Below are 19,333 nucleotides of genomic sequence, written 5' to 3' on the forward strand. Positions count from 1 at the left end.
TTCCAAGCCTTCCACAGGCTACGGGGACTGACTGGTCCCAAAGGCTGTGAAATGATATACAGCCCTTTACATCCCAAAACGACATGAACCTAAACAGCACTGGGATGAAATAAAACGTATCTGGGTTCATGAATGGCAGTTCATCCTATGCTAAATCAGTTAGTTTATGGATGCTAAACAAGGCCAGGCTATGATCAGTCTTGGGGTGAGCCAATTCAAGAAGGGCAGGAGGAAGTGATGGGGACCTGTTGTCCCATAAAGTATTGCAGCTTTGTTGCCCCAGGCACTTGTGAAGCCACTCTCCAGTTAGTGGCCAGAGAGGAAGAGGACAGAAAAACGCATAGGGATGGGGAGAGATGGAGGGCATCTGGCACACAAACCACATGGCTGGAGCTTTACTGCCTTGCAAGGTACTTCTCTGTGACTGCTCACATGCAGGCTCCTTACCCAGGGGTCAGCCAGAGCTCACTACAGAGACCCAGGCCTGCAGCACATCATACCCCCCCCCCCGCTTAACTGTCCGTGTGCTCAGGCCCCGAGACAGGAGGGCTTTTTCCCTGGAACAGATGGAGATGGCACAGCTCCCTTGGGGTGGTGGGAACCTGTGCCAGCCCCAGGCCAACACAGATCAGGAACCAGGACAGCCTGAAAAAAGATTTCCAGATAAGTCACAGAGCTGGAGTCAAACAACTCCGCTTGCCACGTGGCTTGGAGAGGGCTGGGAGCTGGCTGCGCCGCACGGCCCAGTTTGTTAGGCGGGGGGAAGCGTGGGGCTAGGGCCAAGCAAGGAAAACTAGAAGCCTTTCTTAAGGGGGCCACTGTCACAACGGACTCCTTGGGACAAGTGAGAGGAGAAGAGGAGGGCGAGGGTCACAGGAGTGCCCCGAGACGGCACGGAGCCGCAGGAGGCAGCGCAGGCTGCCCGGGGGCCGGGCCGGGAGGCAGCTGCCAGAGCGGCGGCGAGGGTGCTGGAGGGGGAGGCTCGGGGCACACGCCTGCCCCGCCCCGCCCCGCCCGCTCAGCCATGGCCTCCGCGCTGCCGCTACTGCTGGTGCTGCTGCTGGCGGGGCCGGGGCCGGGGCCGGGGCCGGGGCCGGTGGCGGCCGGCAGCCGCCTGGCGCCCTACGACGGGCTGTACGCGGACGGCGTGCGGGCCTACTTCGCGCGGGACTGGGCGCGGGCGGCCGAGCTGCTGCAGCGCTGCGTGCACAGCTACGGGCAGCTGCGGAGCGCCCGCCGCGCCTGCGGGGCCCGCTGCCAGGCCGAGGCCGGCTTCGCGGGGGCGCCGCCCGGTCGCGGGCCCGCCTGGGAGCCCGGCTTCTTCGAGCGGGCGCTGCAGCGCGCCGACTGCCTGCAGCACTGCCTGGCGCGCCGCCTCGGCGGGCCCGCCTCGCTGCACCGCGCCGGCCGCGCCGTGCAGCGGGACCTGGAGCGGCGGGAGCCCTACAACTTCCTGCAGGTGGCCCTCTTCAAGGTGCGCCGCCAGTCCCTGCTGGGACCTGAGCCCGAGGGGAGCCGGCCCCTCCTGCGTTTGGGGCCAGGAAGGAATTTCACCCCCGGGTCACATTGGTCCTGACTGGGGGGGTGGCCCGCTGCCCAGCACTGTAGCAAGCGGGTGAACGCCCCGGGCGCCGAAGCGAAGGCCCGCGGACAGGCACTGCCCAGACAGAGCGGGGCATGGGACAGAGCCCCGAGCAGTTCATCCAGGGGGTGACAGAGGGAGGGCAGCTCCCACCACCGCCTGCACTCCTGCGGGGAGTGTGTGCACAGGGCAAGGGTAGGCTCCTGCTGCAGGCTTGCCCCGGGTGCCAAGCTGCCTTGCTAGGGTACTGCCTCTCGAGCATATATTGACACTGATAGAGGTAGGGTGTGGGCTGCTGTGGTTCCCCTGTGTTACCTGTGAGGGTGTAGGACCCTGTGGTGTCAGGGTTGAGGGTAGTCTTCAGTTGAGTTTAGGTGATGGGTTGTATAGGATGGTTTGATAGGGCTGATCCTGCCTCGGGCAGGGGCTGGACTCACTAGATGACCTCTGGAGGTCTCTTCCAGCCCTGCTTCTCTTTGAGTCCATGACAGCCTGTGTGACACCCTGCTTGAGAGCCCATGCCTTGCTGTTTTTGTGAGGACCTACAGCCGGAGAGGGCTGGGAAAGGCTTGGATGGGGAGTCTTGGTGGAAGGGGCTTTCCATGGTGCCTGACCCCCCACCCAGGTGGCAGCCTGGTGCAGGGCCTGACAGTACTTGTAACCCCAGCTCAGCCCCAGACAGCATCTTGAGGACATCATGGGATGGGAGCTAAAGTCCAACAGCAGCATGGGGGTGTGTGCATGGGTTCTTATTGCACACTATCCAATAGGGGTCTGCAGGGTGCATTGTTTATAGGCAGGTCCTACAAAAAACAATGAAAGGGCAGGGGAAGCTAGGTGGGAGGGTTCACTTGGGAAGCAAGGGTGGGTGGGTCTGCCTCCAGACCAGGGGAATGGCTCTAGGTGGGCTGTTTTGTCTCTGCAGCTGAAGAAACTGGACAAGGCAGTGGCAGCTGCTCACACGTTCTTCATGGCAAACCCCCAGCATCTGCAGATGCGTGAAGACATCGAGAAATACCAGCGGATGGCAGGGGTAAAGTCGGACAGTTTCCAGGACTTGGAGGCTATGCCACATTGGGTAAGACCCCCATAGAGCAGGGGTAGCCAGATCTGGCCCACTGAGGGATTTTGTCCAGTCCACAGTGGGTCTCTCAGTCCTGCCCAACCCAGTGCCCAGGGGATGGTCTGGGCCATGGTCCTGCTGCCCCTGGGCATGCAGTGGGGCTGGGGTGGTGCAGCAGTGAACTCCATTTCCTGATAGCCCTGGTGGCCACAGCTGCTCCTGGCTCCTGCTGCCCTGGCACCCCAGCAAATCCATCCCTCACCCACTGCTGGGGGCAGGGTGTATAGCTGGGTGGATGAGATGGGGCCACAGGTATGTGGGGAGGGCTGTTCAGGAGCAGGATGGGCAGGCAAGTCATGATCATAGGATGGGATCTTGGGGTGGTGATAGTGTGGGGCCAGAGCAGTCACAATCGGCTGCCCACACACCCCTGTGATAGGTTTCATAATTTCATAGTTTCTAGGGTTGGAAGGGACCTGAGCAGATCATCTAGTCCGACCCCCTGCCATGGCAGGAAAGAGTACTGGGATCAAACGACCCCAGCAAGGTGTTCATCTAACCTCCTCTTAAAACCCCCCAGGGTAGGAGCCTGCACCACTTCTCCTGGAAGTTGGTTCCAGATCCTAGCCCCCCTGACTGAAGTAGCGCCTCCTGATGTCTAGCCTAAACCTACCCTCTGCCAGCTTGTGACCGTTATTCCTGGTCACTCCTGCCAGTGCGCGGGGGAACAGGGGCTCCCCCAATGCCTGCTGATCCCCCCTGACTAGTTTATAACAGGCCACTAGATCCCCCCTCAGCCTTCTCTTTTGGAGGCTGAACAGGTTCAGGTCCCGTAGCCTCTCCTCATAAGGCCTGCCCTGCTGTCCGCTGATCATGCGAGTGGCCCTCCTCTGGACCCTCTCCATGCTGTCCGCATCCCTCTTGAAGTGCGGCGCCCAGAACTGGATGCAGTACTCCAACTGCGGCCTGACCAGTGCCGCATAGAGGTGGAGTATCACCTCCCTGGACCTGCTCGAGGTGCATCTGTGGATGCATGACAAGGTGCAGCTGGCCTTCCTGACTGCCTCCCCGCACTGCCAGCCCATGTTCATCTTGGAGTCAATGATGACTCCAAGATCCTTTTCCACCTCTCCACTAACAAGAAAAGAGTTCCCCAACCTGTAGGTATGGTGCCGGTTGTTCCTCCCCAGGTGCATCACTCTGCACTTCGGTGTTGAATCCCATCCTATTCTTGTCCGCCCACCCTTGTAACCTGTCTAGGTCTGATTGTAGCCTGTTGCTTCCTTCTAGTGTGCCCACATCCCCCCACATCTTAGTGTCATCAGCAAAGTTGAACAGGGTGCTTTTTACCCCCTCGTCCAAGTCACTGATGAAGATGTTGAACAGTGCAGGCCCGAGGACCAAGCCAGTGAGCGACCCATTTGACTGTGTGGGTGTCTACACCACAGCCCCCCAGTTTCTTAATGAGAACAGGGTGAGAGACAGTGTCGAAAGCCTTCCGGAAGTCCAGGAAGACTATATCCACTGCTACCCCTGCATCTAATGATCTGGTGACCTGATCGTAAAAGGCCACCAGGTTGGTCTGACAGGACCTGCCACTGATGAACCCATGTCGGTTGCCCCTAAGTATGCAGTCCCCTGCTGGCCCCTCCTGGATGTGTGCCAGAATAATTTTCTCAAACAGCTTGCCTAGGATCGAGGTAAGACTAACTGGCCTATAGTTTCCTGGGTCTTCCTTCTTCCCCTTTTTGAAGGTGGGAACCACGTTGGCCCTCTTCCAGTCCTCCGGTACCTCACCAGAGCACCACGAGTGCTCGTAAAGCCGTGCCAGGGGTCCTGCAATGACCTCGGCCAATTCCTTTAGAACTCTGGGGTGGAGATCATCCAGACCGGCTGACTTGAATAGGTCCAGTCCCTCCAGAAGCTCCCTAACTAGTTCCTCAGTAACCCTTGGCCCAGGTGTGCCTCCCTTGGGGCCTGAGGGGGGCCCAGCAGGGAGGTGGCTGTTCTGGTCCCTACTTAGGAAGACGGAGGCAAAGAAATCTTTAAACATGTTAGCTTTGCTGTCTGGTGTGCCGACCAAGTTCCCCATGGCGTCATGCAAGGGCCCCACATTACCCGGGACCTTCTTTTTACCCCCTATGTATTTAAAGAAGGACTTCTTATTGTCCTTAATCTGGGAAGCTAGTCCTAATTCCATCTCTGCCTTGGCCTTCCTGACTGCCCCCCTACATCCCCCAGCGACTGCACTACAGTCATCCCTGGTGATGTCCCCTTCTTTCCATTGGGTGTACACCACCCTTTTAGCAAGGAGACATTCCCGGATGCTTTTGGTGAGCCATGGAGGCTTGTGTGCCCTCCTGCTCCCTTTGATCCTCGTTGGGATTACCTTCCTTTGGGCTTGGAGGATTGTCTCCTTGAGAAGCGACCATTCTCCTTGGACACCTGGCTCCCCTCCCCTCTGGGACCTCGGCGCTTCCCCAACTATCCTCCTTAGCTCATTGAAGTTTCCCCTCTTGAAATCTAGGGCTGCTGCCTTACTGCAGGCCTTTGCCACCTTGCGCTGGATGGTGAATTCCAGCAGGCAATGATCACTGTCGCCCAGGTGGTCGAGCACCCGCAGCCCCCTCACCAGGTCATCACCCATGGCCAGCACTAGGTCTAACAAGGCATCTCCCCTGTGCACCTCCTGGGTTAGATGGAGGTCCTGCGCTCTGGCCAAGAACCTGCGTGAGCGTTCAGACCTGGCTGACTGCTCTTCCCAGCAGATGTCCAGGAAGTTCATGTCCCCCATGACTACCACATCCTTAGACTTCACTACCTCCATGAGCTGACCCAAGAATTCCTGGTCAAGCTCTTCCCCCTGGTTGGGAGGTCTGTAGTAGACTCCCACCGTTAAGTCTCTTTCCCCTCGACTGCCTTGTACTCTAACCCAAAGCACTTCAGAGTGCCCCTCCCCTGACTCCTTGCTAATTGGCAAGGATGTGTATTCCTCCTTAATATAGAGTGCCACTCCCCCACCTCTCCTTCCTGTCCTGTCCCTCCTGTACAGCCTATTGCCCTTGATATTCACCGCCCAGGCATGCGTTGCGTCCCACCATGTTTCAGTGATCCCCACTATGTCTGGGCTGGTGTCAGTCAGCAGGAGGGTAAGTTCCTCCTGCTTGTTTCCCATACTACGAGCATTTGTGTAGCGGCATTTGAGGCCTCCTGTGGATGTGTGTACTGACCCCCTAGTCCCAGCGTTGCCCTGGCCCCTATTGCTTACCTATTTATTCGTTTCACTCTTTGGGCTGGACTGGACTGTAGTTGTGGGTGTTGTTTGGTCTGGCAGTCGGATGTTTCCTCCGCCCTCATCTTCCCCTTCCCCCAGCGAGCCTAGTTTAAAGTCTGCCGGAGGAGGTCCGCCAGCCTAGAAGAGAACACACGCTTATCTTTAGGGGAAAGGTGGAGCCCATCCCATCTAAGCATGTCTCTCGTCTTGATGTGCCAGTCATGGCTGAGGAAGCCAAAGCCCACCTCGTAGTACCATTTCTGTAGCCGCCAGTTGGTCTCCGCAATGTACATTTCATGCTGTCTGCCACGTCCGCTCATCTGCTCCCCTGTCCATTGCCTAAGCAGGAAGTGCGGCTGGTTGGGGGGTGTGCCAGTGCTCTCAGGGGGTACACCCGTACCCGTCACCATTGCCCCATACGGTCCTGCCAGCAGAACCGGCACCTGTTGCAGGTGTGTGCAGGCAGTGGGTCATGGCTCTGCCCTGGGTCCTGGCCCTCAGTGTTGGTGCCTTGTGATCCTGGTCCCACCTGCCCATCTGTCCTGAGCATGGAGCAGAGCCACTTAGGGAACTGGGGTGCAGGTTGCGTGAGCAGGGGTGTGCGGGGAGCAGACTGCAGCTCTGCCCTGGCTGTGCGCTGTCATTGCCCCAAGATCCTGGCCCCAGACACCACTCCCCGCCTGCCCATAGCCCCATCCCATCTGCCTGGCTGCTTGCCCTGCCTATATGGGTCCTAGTCGGTCTCCATGGAGACCCTGGAATCACTGGCCAGTAAGGGTGTGGGCTTGGGGCCTGGCACAGAGCTGCGATCTGCTTCCCGTATCATGGGCGACTAGTGCCACCTTAGTCGGGGGGGCGGCACATGCCCCCCCAGTGACCAGTCAGCAACCAGGAGGGTCCCCCCGCAGCCAAACTTGCCAAGCAGGAAGTGGCTGCGGTGCTCCCAGAAGTGGCTATGGCGCTACATCCAGTGCTTCCACTCCCTGGGCGGCGCTCACAGGGGGGACACTGGCGCTCCCATCTGCTCCCCTGCCCATTGCCTAAGCAGGGAGTGCAGCCAGTCGGGGTGTGCCAGTGCTCTCAGGGGGTACACCCCCTACGCGTCACCATTGCCCCATACGGCCCTGCCCACAGAACCGGCACCTGTTGCAGGTGTGTGCGGGCAGTGGGTCATGGCTCTGCCCTGGGTCCTGGCCCTCAGTGTTGGTGCCTTGTGATCCTGGTCCCACCTGCCCATCTGTCCTGTTCATGGAGCAGAGCCACTTAGGGAACTGGGGCACTGACCCAGCCTACAATAGCTCCCTGAAACTCCCTGTATGGTATGCAGGGCCAAATAATTGACCTAGAGAGCTATATACCTCACCAAGTGCTCTGGAAAGCTGTACAACTTGCCTACCTGCTATAGTTAGGGACCAAAATAAAGCCCCTATCCTACCTCTGCAAAAGAGGCAACTGCCTGAGACTAGGAGTGTGCATAGACAGTGTGACCTATGCATTGCCCAGGCAGGCCCCCAGATGGCACCACTACACTATTAGAGATGAATACCACTATACAGTCCTGGACAACCCTTAGCCTTCCATCAAGAGGCCCAGAAACTAAATAGCGTCCATGAATCTGTTCCTCACAGAAGGCATATGAGACTGGGGTGCAGCACTACAAAGTGGATGAGTACCAGGAGGCTGTGGTAAAGCTGGAGGAGTCCCTCAAAGAGGTACTGTTGGCACTGGAGGACTGTCGAGCCCTGTGTGAGGGGCCCTGGGAGGACGAGACAGAAGAAGAGATGCAACCTGGCCTATATGAAGCTGTTGCAGGTAGAGATTGAGGCATACTGGTGTGCTGTGGTGCAGGGAGGGACAGGTTTCCAAGCCTGGACAGGCCCTGTATCCTGCATGGGCAGGAAGGGGAGCTGCTGTGCTGTTGGAAGTGCTGGCTTTCACTCCCCTGTTTCCTTCAGCCCATTACATTCAGGTCCTGAAGTGCAGGCAGCAGTGTGTCCTCGATATTGCCACGAAGCCAGGACGGGTGTCTGCCACAGAAGATTTCATACCCTCCCACTTTGACTTACTGCAGTTTGCTTACAACCAAGGTGAGGAGACCCAGGACATCAGTCAGTAATGTGACATGTGTGAACTGGCAGGGGAGAGCTACCTGGCTCTGTTGTACCCACTAGGGAGGGAATAGCATGGGTGGGGGCAGCAAGCATAACTTAAGACATGAATGACTTGTGCCTCAAGGCTGGGGGGAGGCACGGCGACCACCCGCAGTCAGCAGTGGTGTTGGCAGCAGGGGCATGGCATTGGCAAGGAACCACCTGCAGGCAGCCGCGGTGACAATGGCAGTGAGGGTGGGGCAAGTGGGGACCACCCGCAAAGGGCTGTGATAACAATGGCGGCAACTGGGGGTGGGGGGTGGGGTGAGCGGTGACCACCTGCAGATGCTGGAGGCAGCAGTCAGTCTCAGGGAGCACACGTGTGCCCCCCACCCCATGTTCCTCCCTACACATCACCTATGACTTAAACTCTTGATCTTTCCTCACTAAGCCCTCTCCTCAGAATCCTCTTCATCACCCTGGACAGAACCACCAACCTCCCAGGTCCTCAGGCCTGCAACCTGGAGGCCATCTCTAAATTAGCCCTCACACCAGATCCATGCCTAAATCTTGCTGGTGTCTTACATGATGTCTCTAAAATCTAGCTTCTCCTTTCTGTGCACATAACCAAGCCTCTTGCCCTCTTCATTGCCTGTTGTGATTATGGTGATTAAGTACTCATTGCCATGTGTACTTTCCTGGTCCTGGCTCCTTGCCTCCCCTACTCCCATAACATCCATTTGGAATGGAGCTGCCAACAACTCCTTGATTTTGTGCTCTGGCCACATCACTCTAAGTCCCTGTACTGGTCTCCATGTATTTCCCCATGACCTGCAAACTTCTTGTCTTTACCAGCAGAGCCATGTGTAAGTTAATCCCACCTTGCCAAGCTGGGCTGGAGACTAATGGTGATACTGGTCATGACTCTTGTTGTATCAGCACTCTCAATCTTGTCTTCTCCCACACTGGCAAGATACCTTCATTGTTCCTTCCATGCTGCCCACTATACATGGCAGAAACAGTCTGATAAATCCAAACAATCAATGCTTTCTCTTCTGTTAGACCTGCTTTTGCCAGGAGGCTTTTCCCTTTCCTTCTCTGTCTTACTGTCTTCCTTCCCACCTCTGTCCTTGCAGGAGAAATTCCTCTTATCTAGCTCATCTGGCCAATTCTTCACCAGGTTCATTTATTGTAACGCCATCTCCCACCCTTGTCTGGTTGTGTCTTTAGGTTATAAGCCCTGTAAGGCAAGAAATGTGGCTTTCCATGTGGGTTCAGTGCCAAGCTCTGGAATATTGGGCACTGCTAGGATATAAATATTCAGTAATAATAATAGACTTATACTTAATGCACCTTGGTCATGCCTACCTCCTTTTCTCTCTTGCCTCCAAGTTGGAAACCAGGCACTGGCTGCTGAATGTGCTGCTTCCTATCTGCTCTTCTATCCCATGGATGAATCAATGCTGGAGATGATGAAATATTATCAGACAGAGCTGGGAGAGGGCGTATTGGTCACAGCCAGAGAGGTACCAGCAGTAGTCCCCAAATTCGGCATTCTCTGAACCTCACCATGGTTGACCTGGGTCCAGCTTCCACTGGGGAGAGGTTGTATATATGTGCAGACACTGGATCAAATAAACAGCAGCAGACTCACTTCTCTGCCTTTTGGCTCAGAACGTCTTCTAATAAAGTTAACATGTTCTGTCGGGGGCCAAGATCACCTTACATGGTATTGTGTAGTTAAGAGTGGAGACTTGTCCAGTGCACTGCCAGCAGGCCTCCCTGCAGGAGTCTTCCATAGCCTCCCAATGGGAGGATCTCAACTACGTGCTTGATTTTTATGGACATGGGGGATTTCTGTCTAGCTTGCTCCACTGGCCTTTTGGCTAGGGGCAAGCGAGACCAGGGGACATCTGAACTCCAAGGCCTCTGGGCTTGGGGCCTGCACATAAGATGCCTGCCATGCATTTGGGAGTATCTGAAGCTCCAGGCTGAAGAGTCTGGGAGGGAGGATACTTGCTGATGGTAGTGCAACACAGACTTGAACAGCTGAGTTCAGCTCACTTGATAGAATTTGGAACTGATTTGGCTAAATTGTCCTGAGACAAAATTTAAAAATAAAAATCCTTTGTCAGGCAGAAGTCTCCCCATGCCAGAGCATAAGCAGGCTCTCTTTGTGGCACTGTGGTATGGCAGATGTCTCTTGACGGCAGGAGTGGATCCCCTTTGTGGGGCAGTTGTTTAACAGCCTCTTTGTACCCCCAGAACATCCATCATTATGTTCAGCGGTCTCTGAAGGAGAAGAAGTTGATTTACTATGCAGTGGAGCATCTGGGAGAAACATTTAATGACCCTGTAAGTAGTTGCATCCTTCTCCAGGCAGCTGAGTACTTCCTTGTCCGGGTCTCATCCAGGCCGTGTATGTCTCTCTGTGGAGCCTATGTCAGCAAGATATTCTCTTGGCTTTATAAGAGATCTGCATGTGTGGCAAGAACTTTCCAGGTGAGAAACGAGTCTTCAAGGCCCTCATTCTCACCTGAGCCCCAGCACTTGGGTGAAGAGCAGGAAGAAATTTCCTACCTGGGGCAGAGTGAAAGTCTTGCCTGAGGCATTAGGAGGTTTATATTCAGGTAGTCCACACTGGCCAGTGTCAGGACAGGCTAGCTGGTCTGGTGTACTCTAGCTTGGGGAATGCTGTGGCACTGAACTTGATCAGCCTGTTGGTCTGATCCAGTTTGAGAGGAGTGTCCCAAGATACTGAGCCCCTACATTTTGTTTCTTTAGGACCTGTGGACCCCAGATGAGCTGATCCCTGAAAGCCTGAAGCAGAAACGCAGGTAGTCAGTGAGTCAAATGGGAGGTGAGGTGCTGTGGTGTGGGGGTGTGACAGTGCCTGAAAGGGAAAATGGTGAAATCAGAACAGAGAAGGGGCCTGGCTCTTGCTGCTGATGGAGGGTCTGACTGAGGGGATCACAGCTCTGGATACTGACAGCCTTTGTCTGCATCTCTCCCTTGCTCCTGAGAGAGGATCAAGAGAAGCAAAGGCTGGAGAATCTGGATGTGGAACAGCCGGAGCAGAGAGGTGAGTCACAGAGGGATACAGGGACATTTCTCCAGAAAGGTTAAATGGTCCCATAGCCTCTCCTGTTCCAGCCTCAGTCATGTCAATGCCACACATTGCATCGGCCAGATGATCCACCTGTAGGTCTCTTACCAGTGCATAGGCACCTGAAAAACTCTCCCAGGCAGTTTTCCTCAACCCGTGGGTCCTAACCCAAAAGTGGGTCCCAAGAATATATAAAAGGGTCATGACCAACTTTAAAAATGGATCAGCAACCTAAATATGGATTATATTTTAAAGGAGAAAAACATGGGAAACTGGGGTTTTTCCTTGCAGGCTGCAAGAGTTCCAGCTTGCAAGGGGCTCTATGACCCCTACACATCCACCCTGTTCCCCACACACTGGGGGTTTGGATGTGGGGTTGGGCAGCGGGTCAGGAGTGAAGGGCACTGGGTCCAGACTGGCCATCCATGATTATAAATGGTTCCTAGTACAAAAAAGGTTGAGAACCACTGCTGTAGGGCACGTCTATCTGCAGAAGTTCAGACCATGGTTCAGAACAACCCACATGGATGCACTGAGCTTCATGTGATTAAACTGCTTCAGCAAAACCAGCTGAGGCACAAGTGCATCCGTTCTGTAGAAACAAGGAAGGGCTGTGAAGGAAAGGGAGGAATGGAGAAGCAGAAATAGAAGGTACAAAGCTTGGAAAATACTTCCTATTTGACAAATGAAGGACTACATTTGTGGTGAATGGTTGCTGTATGTTCCCTAGCGTAAGGTCCTGTATTTTCATCCTGGGTTTTCCATATGGGAGTTGTTGCAGTACCAGTCATCTCCCACAGGCTTCTTCCTAGTCTTTAGGTCAAGTTTGGCTCCTGAGTGTGCTCTGCCATAACATGGGAGAACAGCTCCTGACCATGGCCTGAGCACATCTGCAGTGCCTTCTATCCAGAGATTAATATGGGAGGGACAGAGTACTGATAACCAACACAAAGCTCTCCATGACAAGGCTGTCTGTGCTTGATGGGGGCAGAAAGACCAAACCTGTTGTGTCCATGAGTAGGACATGGGGACAAGATGTGAGATTGAAAGGAAGACTGATCTAGGTGTTAGCCAGATTTTGTTCCCAGGTGTGCCCTCCACAGTGCTTGTTGAACTCTGCCACATACTGTCCATCCTACCGCAGACCCACTGGAGTGGGAGGCTGTGATTCACCACTTGCCCCACCTCCTGTGGCTTCCTGCCTCATTTCTGCCAATGGGCTGGGCTCTGAGTTCTGTGCTTGGTCAATGCCAACAGGCTGCCCCTACAGCACATAGTGACTGTGTTTTGTACCTTAGAGGACAGATGTTTTGTCCCTCCAGTCTGGGACAGGGCTGATGTTTGATGGAGCTCCCTGTCCTGAGTCTGCTTTTGCACTTTTTCTACCCTGCCTCACCACCAGGTCCCTTATTTTTTGAGGGCCTTACCATCACCCAAGATTCCCGCCAGCTGAACGGGTCACAGCGGGTCGTCTTCGACAGAGTCCTGACAGAGTCTGAATGTAAGGACATTCTCCGGCTGGCCAAGGTGAGACCTGAAGCTTTTAGGAGACCCTCTGGTACAAGAGGGTGGAGCTTGGACCTGCCCAGCTCTGTTCTCCTTAGCAGGAGTGGCTGTGCCATCGGGGAAGAAGGAAAGAGCTGGGCCAGGTTTGAAATTGCTCTTCCACCTATTTCAGGCAGCTGGAGGCACAGGAGACAGTTACCGGGGCAGACGGTCCCCTCACACACCACACGAGAGATTTGAAGGATTAACAGTACTAAAAGCTCTGCAGGTAAATTGCTCTGTGCCTTTAAATATGTGAATGAGCCATCCACAGGGCACAAGCTTGCCTTGGCAAGTTTTGTGGAGGCATGCTGGCCAGTCATTTGCTTGCATGGAGATTTCCCAGAGGAGTGCTTTCCTTTATTTGAGGCATGCCCTTATTCTCACACGTAGGGGGTCCCCAGGTATGTTTCTTTCATGTACTTGTGTGAGGGGTCTTACAGGCACATTCTCTTGCATGTATGGGCAAGCTTTCTTCTCTCTCCAGGGCTTTCTATTCTGATATGCAGGAGGACCCTTGCAGCCATGCACAGGGTATGGGAGGCTTGTTTTGCTGTTATGTGAGGGAGGGTTTCACAGTCATGTTTCTCTCATGCACATATAGGAATTGGTTAGAATACTTTCATGAATAGGGAGTTCATTGTAGGAGGTTGTATTTTGCTGTTACAAACGCTGGGAGGGTTTGTCCCAAGTATTCGTGCCTTGTACATGGCAGTCCTTGTGGGATTTCACACAGGCAAGCACTTCCCTTGCATACATATGGACACTTTCTCTTGGACTTGGTCCTTAACCAGATGCTTATGAGTGCACAATTCAAAGCTCGCTGTTGTGCTTCTCACTCTTGCTCATATGCAGGAGTATGGGCCATGCTTTTCATGGGCCTGCTTCTCTCATATGAGGGTCTCTTTCAGGGTGTTTCTCATACATCTGGAGCATCTCTCAAAGTGAGCTCCCCTCGTGCAGTGTGGGAATATTTAGGATCTTTTTAGAGGGTGCTTTCTCACATGGACATGGATGTATTTCTCTTGTTCATGGGTTATACTGCTCCTGCTGCTGCTTCTCTTCTGCTCCTCACACAGTATTTCTCAGGGATTTGTTCCCTTCGTTGTATCTCTCTAATGCGTATACAAGGACATTTCTCTCAGCTCTTCACCTGTATAGCATGATACGGGCAACTCTGGCATGCACAAGAGCTTCAGGAGCTTCTCTCAGGCATACTTCTTGCTTCCCCATGTGTAAACATAGGCTTTCTTGTGGGCATGCTTCTCTATTATGCATGTACATGGTTTTTCACAGACGTGCTTCTGTTACATGTCAGGTGTCGCACAGGCTTCCTTTCTTCTTGTAGCTGGCACAGGATGAAGTTGTGAACTGGAGAGATGCCAAACTGCTTCTACAGGCCAGCGAGAAATCCCGGAAAATTGTACAGTCCTATTTTACACCTGGGAAAAAGCTCCACTTCTCCTTCACACACCTTGTATGCCGCACAGCTGTGGAGGGTAAAGAAAGCCTCATCAAGTCTTGACCCCTCCACCTGGAAATTCCCCTTCCCTCCTGCTCAGAAGCCCCTCTTTCCTTGCCGTATTACTTTAAAGCAGTAATTCTCAACCAGGGTGCCATGGCACCCTTGGGTGCCTTGAGATCCTTTCAAGGGTGCTGCAGGATGCCATGAAATGTTTGTACTGTTAAGTATACAGATATGATTCACATGATAAACCCAGAGATTTCAAGTAGGATTCCATAGTGTTAAAAACACTGTAACCTGTTGTGGTCTTGCTGAGTTCTTTGCAACAGAAAAATGGCTATGTTGCTTTTTGGAGTCAAAAAATGAGTCAAAACTAACAGCTGGCATTTTCCAAGGGGTACCTTGAGGCTACTGAGGGGGTCCTTCAAGGTTATAAACCACTGCTCTAAGGGGTTTATATTCCCCTGCAATATTCCTCTCCAGGGGAACAAGATGATCGTATGGATCTTAGTCACCCAGTTCATGCTGATAACTGTCTCTTGGATCCTGAGGGAAAAGAATGCTGGAAAGAACCACCTGCCTATATGTACAGGGACTACAGGTAAGATGAGAGTGGACCACAGGTTTGAGTGCATGGAGGAGGAAGATACTCAGCTTCATCATGGAATGATCCTGCCGTAGCAGAAGGCCCAATTGCCATGCTTTTTCATAGGAACATGAGGACTGACAGACATGCCCAGAGCCAAGGCCTGTCTCATCTAGCATCCAGTCCCTCATAGAGGCCAGTATCAGCTTCTTCAGAGGAAAGAGTAAGAAACCTGCACTGGGCTGAGGGGTCGATAATGCACCCTTTCATATGAGGACTCATCCTGATCTCTAACTTCTACAGACTAGCTTAAATCCCTGAAGCTTAAGATTTAAAATCCCTCCAATATTTGGTATCATGACTGGCCATAACTCTGCCTATCCTAACTTTTCATACAAATTTTCAGTCTCATGAGTGTTGCTGGGTTCTTGGCTTCAGTGAGTTCTGCATCGTGATCCCAGCTGGTCTCCTTTTATCAAATTTGAATTTGCCACCTTTCAGTTTCACGAGACAAGGTGAACAGAAGTCTCTTGCTTACCTTCTGTAGCCCAGCCATTGTTTTACATATTTTATCACAATCCCCTCTTAATCCTCTTCTTTCTTAGATATTTTCAGGTTTTTTTATATGAGAGTTTCTTCTAGCCCCTCGAACAGGCCAAACTGCATCTCCTGGGCAGGTTCAATTCAGCTCCTAAAGTAGTGAATTAAACATTCTTTTTTTCTCTCTCTGTTCATTGATTATTTTACATTTTTTAATTTTCTTTAATTGTTCCTCATTAATGATTCTAACAAGTAATTTAGCAGCAAATTATTATTTGAACTGGGTCACAGGTCATGGGCTCTGGGGCAGGCATACCTTAAAGCTTTGTACCCTATGACTCTTTGCCATGTCAGGCTTTTGGTTTGTGGCTAGAAGGGTTAGGAAACTTGGTCATTCTTGATCATTCTTTTTGCCCTTTTCTTTCTGCATGTTTTTTGGAAATGGGATGAGAAGTACTGTGGTCAGGATCCAAAGGCAACTGCACCATTGATTTACATAAAGCCCCATAGCATGCACAGTATTATTCGCCATCCAGCATGAATGATACTGACACTATTATGCCTCCTAAGATCATGTTTGCTTTTCAATGACAGCTGCATGTTGAACAGAAGTCTCCACTAAGTCTCTTGTTATAGAAACGTAAAACATGGGATTGGAAGAGACCCTCTTGTATCAGTTAGTCCCATTTCTCTGTTGTCTCTGGCAACAGCGTGATATAGTCCTTTTCTCCAGCTCCAACTTAAAACTAGTTAGATCTTTTGATCCCACTATTCCCACAATGAATGGCTGATCCATTAACTCATTCCTGATGGTTGGACGCTTTCTTCTGTTTTGCAGCCTAAATTTATTCATGGCCAGTCAGTGTCCATTTGTTCTTGTGCAATTTTTTTTAAAATAAAATTTCAAAAGTTCTTTCCCCATCCTGCTGTTTCGCCTCAGTATCTTTGCACAGTCTGCACCCCTCCCCCACAGTTCATTACTAAAATTTCTTAAATGCCACAGGATCTCATACAGACCGTTGAAGACCTCAGACTTAACCTCTTACCATGATAAAAATTGACCATGTAATCCTATTTTTTGGTTTCTGTCTTTGAACCAGTTTGTGATCCATGACACTGCTTTGCCCTTCATCCCATAATAGCTTAATTTCTTTAGAAGGCTCTTGTCAGTGCCTTTTGAAGGCCTCAATAAATAATTGTCAGACCAAGACTAGCAACCCTGAGATGGGTTGTGGCACTTATGAGTGGGGTTGCCAAGCCCACGGGAGTTTAGTTGTGGAACCTAGCTCTGTACCAGAAGTGGCAACCCAGACAAAATTGGGATGATGAGAGATTGGGAACTGCTGCTTTAACAAATTTGGTCAGCTGGTTCTCTACTGCTTAGTGGCATATTTTGCCTTTTGAAAGGTTAGTGAGACCCAGTTTTTTCATTTGTAGATTCCATGCTGGTTAGACTTTATCCAGGGTTTGGCTATTTTACCTTTAGTGGTTGTTCCTACTAGCTGGCTAAGCTGAGATGTGGGGCTCCCTGAATTCTAATTGCATGCACTGTCCTAAGAGCAAGAGAATGAGGCTTGATCTGGAATGGGGCCCTCTCATTAGGTCAGGGGCTGTGAGGAGTGAATGATCTCCATTTTCCAGCTATTCTTTCATTTCCTCTAGTGGGATCCTGTACCTCAATGATGATTTCAAAGGCGGGGAACTGTTCTTCACTGAACTGGATGCTGTGACAGTCACGGTGAGTCTGAGGTCTGGTCCAAGGGGAGGAGAATAGGGCAAGGGATGTTAAGGGAACTTAATCTTTCAGGTGGGTGCTGGGGCAGGAGAGAGCTCACTGGATGCCAGGCCTCTCTGTTACCCCAGGATCATAGGCAGTGGAAAGGTGGGGGCTTACAGGGCTTAGCCCCCACAAATGCAGGGCAGCGGTAAGGCCACGAAGCAGCCTGGCCAAGGGCTTCCAGTGCAGCAGGGGTGGGCAAGGAGTGGGGCTGGGGCTGGGACTGGGACTAGGGGAGGGGGTGTGGGACTGAGCCGCAAGTGGCTCATCTGGGGGACGTGGCTCCTGCTGCTACCTGCACCCCAGGAGGCATGGGAGGCATATGCCCCGGATTTGTGCAGGGCAGGGCAGGCTGCTGCTGTGGGCTGGGGCCGAGGCTGTGCCTGGCTGTTCCCAGTGGGGGTTGCAGGGACCCGGGCTGGGAAGAGTCCAGGCCGGGAAGGGCACAGCACAGCCTCCGTCCTAGCCTGAAGCGGCACCCTGCCCTGCCCCGTGCAGATCTGAGGGCACATGCCACCTATGTGCCCCTGAGATGCATGCAGCAGTGGGTGTCAGCACCCCCTCCCCATGCCCCCTGGAGAGCAATGACAACTTGGGGCAGGTGCAGGGGTCTCAGGGGCTTCATCCCCTTCAGCCTGGCAGTGCAGCTGATGCTGGCTCCACTCTGGCTCCGGGCCCTCCAGGCAGTGCTGGGCCAGGGCCAGTGCAGGACTAGGGAACGGTGGATTTATTGGCATGGGGGGTGCTGGCACCAGGCAACAACCCTGGATGCGGGGTATCCTGGACCTGGCTCCACTCCCTCCCAATCCCACTCCCACTCCCTTCCCCCACAGACTTTCCCGCTGGGGTGCATGCATGCATGTGCTCAGCCCCCTCCCCCAATTTTTTTCTCCCTCCACCTATGCCCAGGATCCAGTGCTAATAACTAAGCAGATTCAAATTGGGACAGCCAAAGGCAAATGCAGGCAAATCAGGTCAGGGGGAGAGGTCAGCTTCTTCCTGGTGGATGTTCCATGCTCTGCCAGCCTATGTATGTGTGTTTGTGTCTTTCTTTTCTATCTTGGCAATCTTTCTTTCCTTTTCTCTCTCTGTCCCTTTCAGGCAGCCTCTGTTAAGGTCAGGGTCCCTGTCAAAACCCCTGCGGTCTCCTGAATGTTTTACAAGTCCACCTCAGCCCCCCATGTGAAGGGGAAGAGAGAGAATCGCTCACACAGCTGCGGGAAAGTGCGTGAGACCCCTTAGATTCATTACTTCCTCCCTCTCTCTGGCAGGCTCAGGTACGTCCCAAATGTGGGCGGTTGGTAGCATTCAGCTCCGGAGGGGAGAATCCTCATGGCGTGTGGGCAGTGACCCGTGGGAGGCGCTGTGCCATTGCCCTCTGGTACACACTCTCCCAGGAACGTGCTGAGCAGGTAATGAGACCCCCTTGGGCAGCTGGCAGGCCATAGAAAAAGATCCTCGGAGTATGCCCCTAGGACAGGTTGGAGTGCCATTGAAGAGGAGGGTCCTCAAGGGCCCCACCTGGGTGGAGGCTATCCAATGCTTTATGGGAGAGTTCCCATCAGAGCCAACTGAGGTCTCACTGGGAAGGAATTCCCTCTGAAGAGGGCAGCATGAATTGGGTCCCTCCCCCAAGATGTGACAAGGGTCCCATAATTTGCGTGACCTAGTACAGGGATGTGTTATGGCTCCAGGGAGCAGAGCAGAGCAGAGGCTTCAGGTGAGAGGGAGTTGCACCATCCCCTCTGTCTCGCACTGTGGTTGCAGGAGCGACTAGAGGCTGAAGCCCTGGTAAAGCAAAGGGACATGGAGCAGGAGAAGCAGCCAGAGGACAAGCAGCATCAAGGGCTTGACGACAGTGATGGTACCTCACCGGAGCCTCCTGTTTCCAAAGGAAGAGCCAGATCCACAAGCCAGAGACGCAAACTGGGTTCTGAGTCCCCACAACAACCCCAGGAAGCGCGAGTCAGGGATGAATTCTGAGGGTGGTGTGGCTTGACACTAAAGAACAGGCACACTGGCCTGTCAACTTCTTAGTGACACAGAGTATGGAGGTGTTTGTGGTCATTTATTAGAATACTAGTTCCACAATTGTGGGGGAAGGATACAGCTTATTTCTCAGCTGACATCACAACAGAAAAATTACATCCCGAGTAAAACAAAAAGGGCCATGGCACCTTGATCTTTATTCACTGTCTTGACTTGAGACTTATTTCATCACCCAGAAATAACAAGGCAGGCTCCTCTCTCCCCCTTTTTTCAATGAGCCTTCAATAGGACCAGACCAAAGTGGGAAAGGAGGGAT

The 19,333-nt window shown here is 53.0% G+C and overlaps 1 protein-coding gene across 2 annotated transcripts; it reads left to right on the forward strand.

Annotated features, from left to right (window-relative positions):
- Positions 1-791: 791 nt before the first annotated feature.
- Positions 792-19,216, forward strand: P3H3 (prolyl 3-hydroxylase 3). Of its 2 annotated transcripts, XM_090055273.1 has the most exons (15): positions 799-1,474; positions 2,508-2,660; positions 7,548-7,731; positions 7,875-8,006; positions 9,402-9,535; positions 10,275-10,364; positions 10,794-10,846; positions 11,033-11,091; positions 12,518-12,642; positions 12,794-12,889; positions 14,009-14,159; positions 14,609-14,726; positions 16,914-16,989; positions 18,300-18,440; positions 18,796-19,216. In XM_090055273.1, exons 1-15 carry the CDS (start codon positions 1,025-1,027, stop codon positions 19,009-19,011), a joined length of 2,178 nt encoding a protein of 725 aa, XP_089911399.1. In that variant the 5' UTR covers positions 799-1,024; the 3' UTR covers positions 19,012-19,216. The 2 variants fall into 2 exon arrangements, with proteins under 2 accessions (XP_089911408.1, XP_089911399.1); XM_090055282.1 differs by lacking the exons at positions 18,300-18,440; positions 18,796-19,216 and adding an exon at positions 18,130-18,279 and having other exon boundaries at positions 792-1,474.
- The last annotated feature ends 117 nt before the right edge of the window (positions 19,217-19,333 follow it).

This window comes from Crocodylus siamensis, chromosome 1 (genome assembly GCF_052110815.1).
Source record: "Crocodylus siamensis isolate JL-2025a chromosome 1, ASM5211081v1, whole genome shotgun sequence".
Classification (NCBI taxonomy): domain Eukaryota; kingdom Metazoa; phylum Chordata; order Crocodylia; family Crocodylidae; genus Crocodylus; species Crocodylus siamensis.

What these genes read in the sequence shown, in the direction of transcription:
- P3H3 (XM_090055273.1), top strand. Translation starts at nt 1,025, where the DNA reads ATGGCCTCCGCGCTGCCGCTACTGCTGGTGCTGCTGCTGGCGGGGCCG. An exon ending in CCTATATGAAGCTGTTGCAG is followed by an intron (nt 7,732 to 7,874) that starts GTAGAGATTGAG and finishes TGTTTCCTTCAG; the next exon opens with CCCATTACATTCAGGTCCTG. An exon ending in CAGTACTAAAAGCTCTGCAG is followed by an intron (nt 12,890 to 14,008) that starts GTAAATTGCTCT and finishes TTCTTCTTGTAG; the next exon opens with CTGGCACAGGATGAAGTTGT.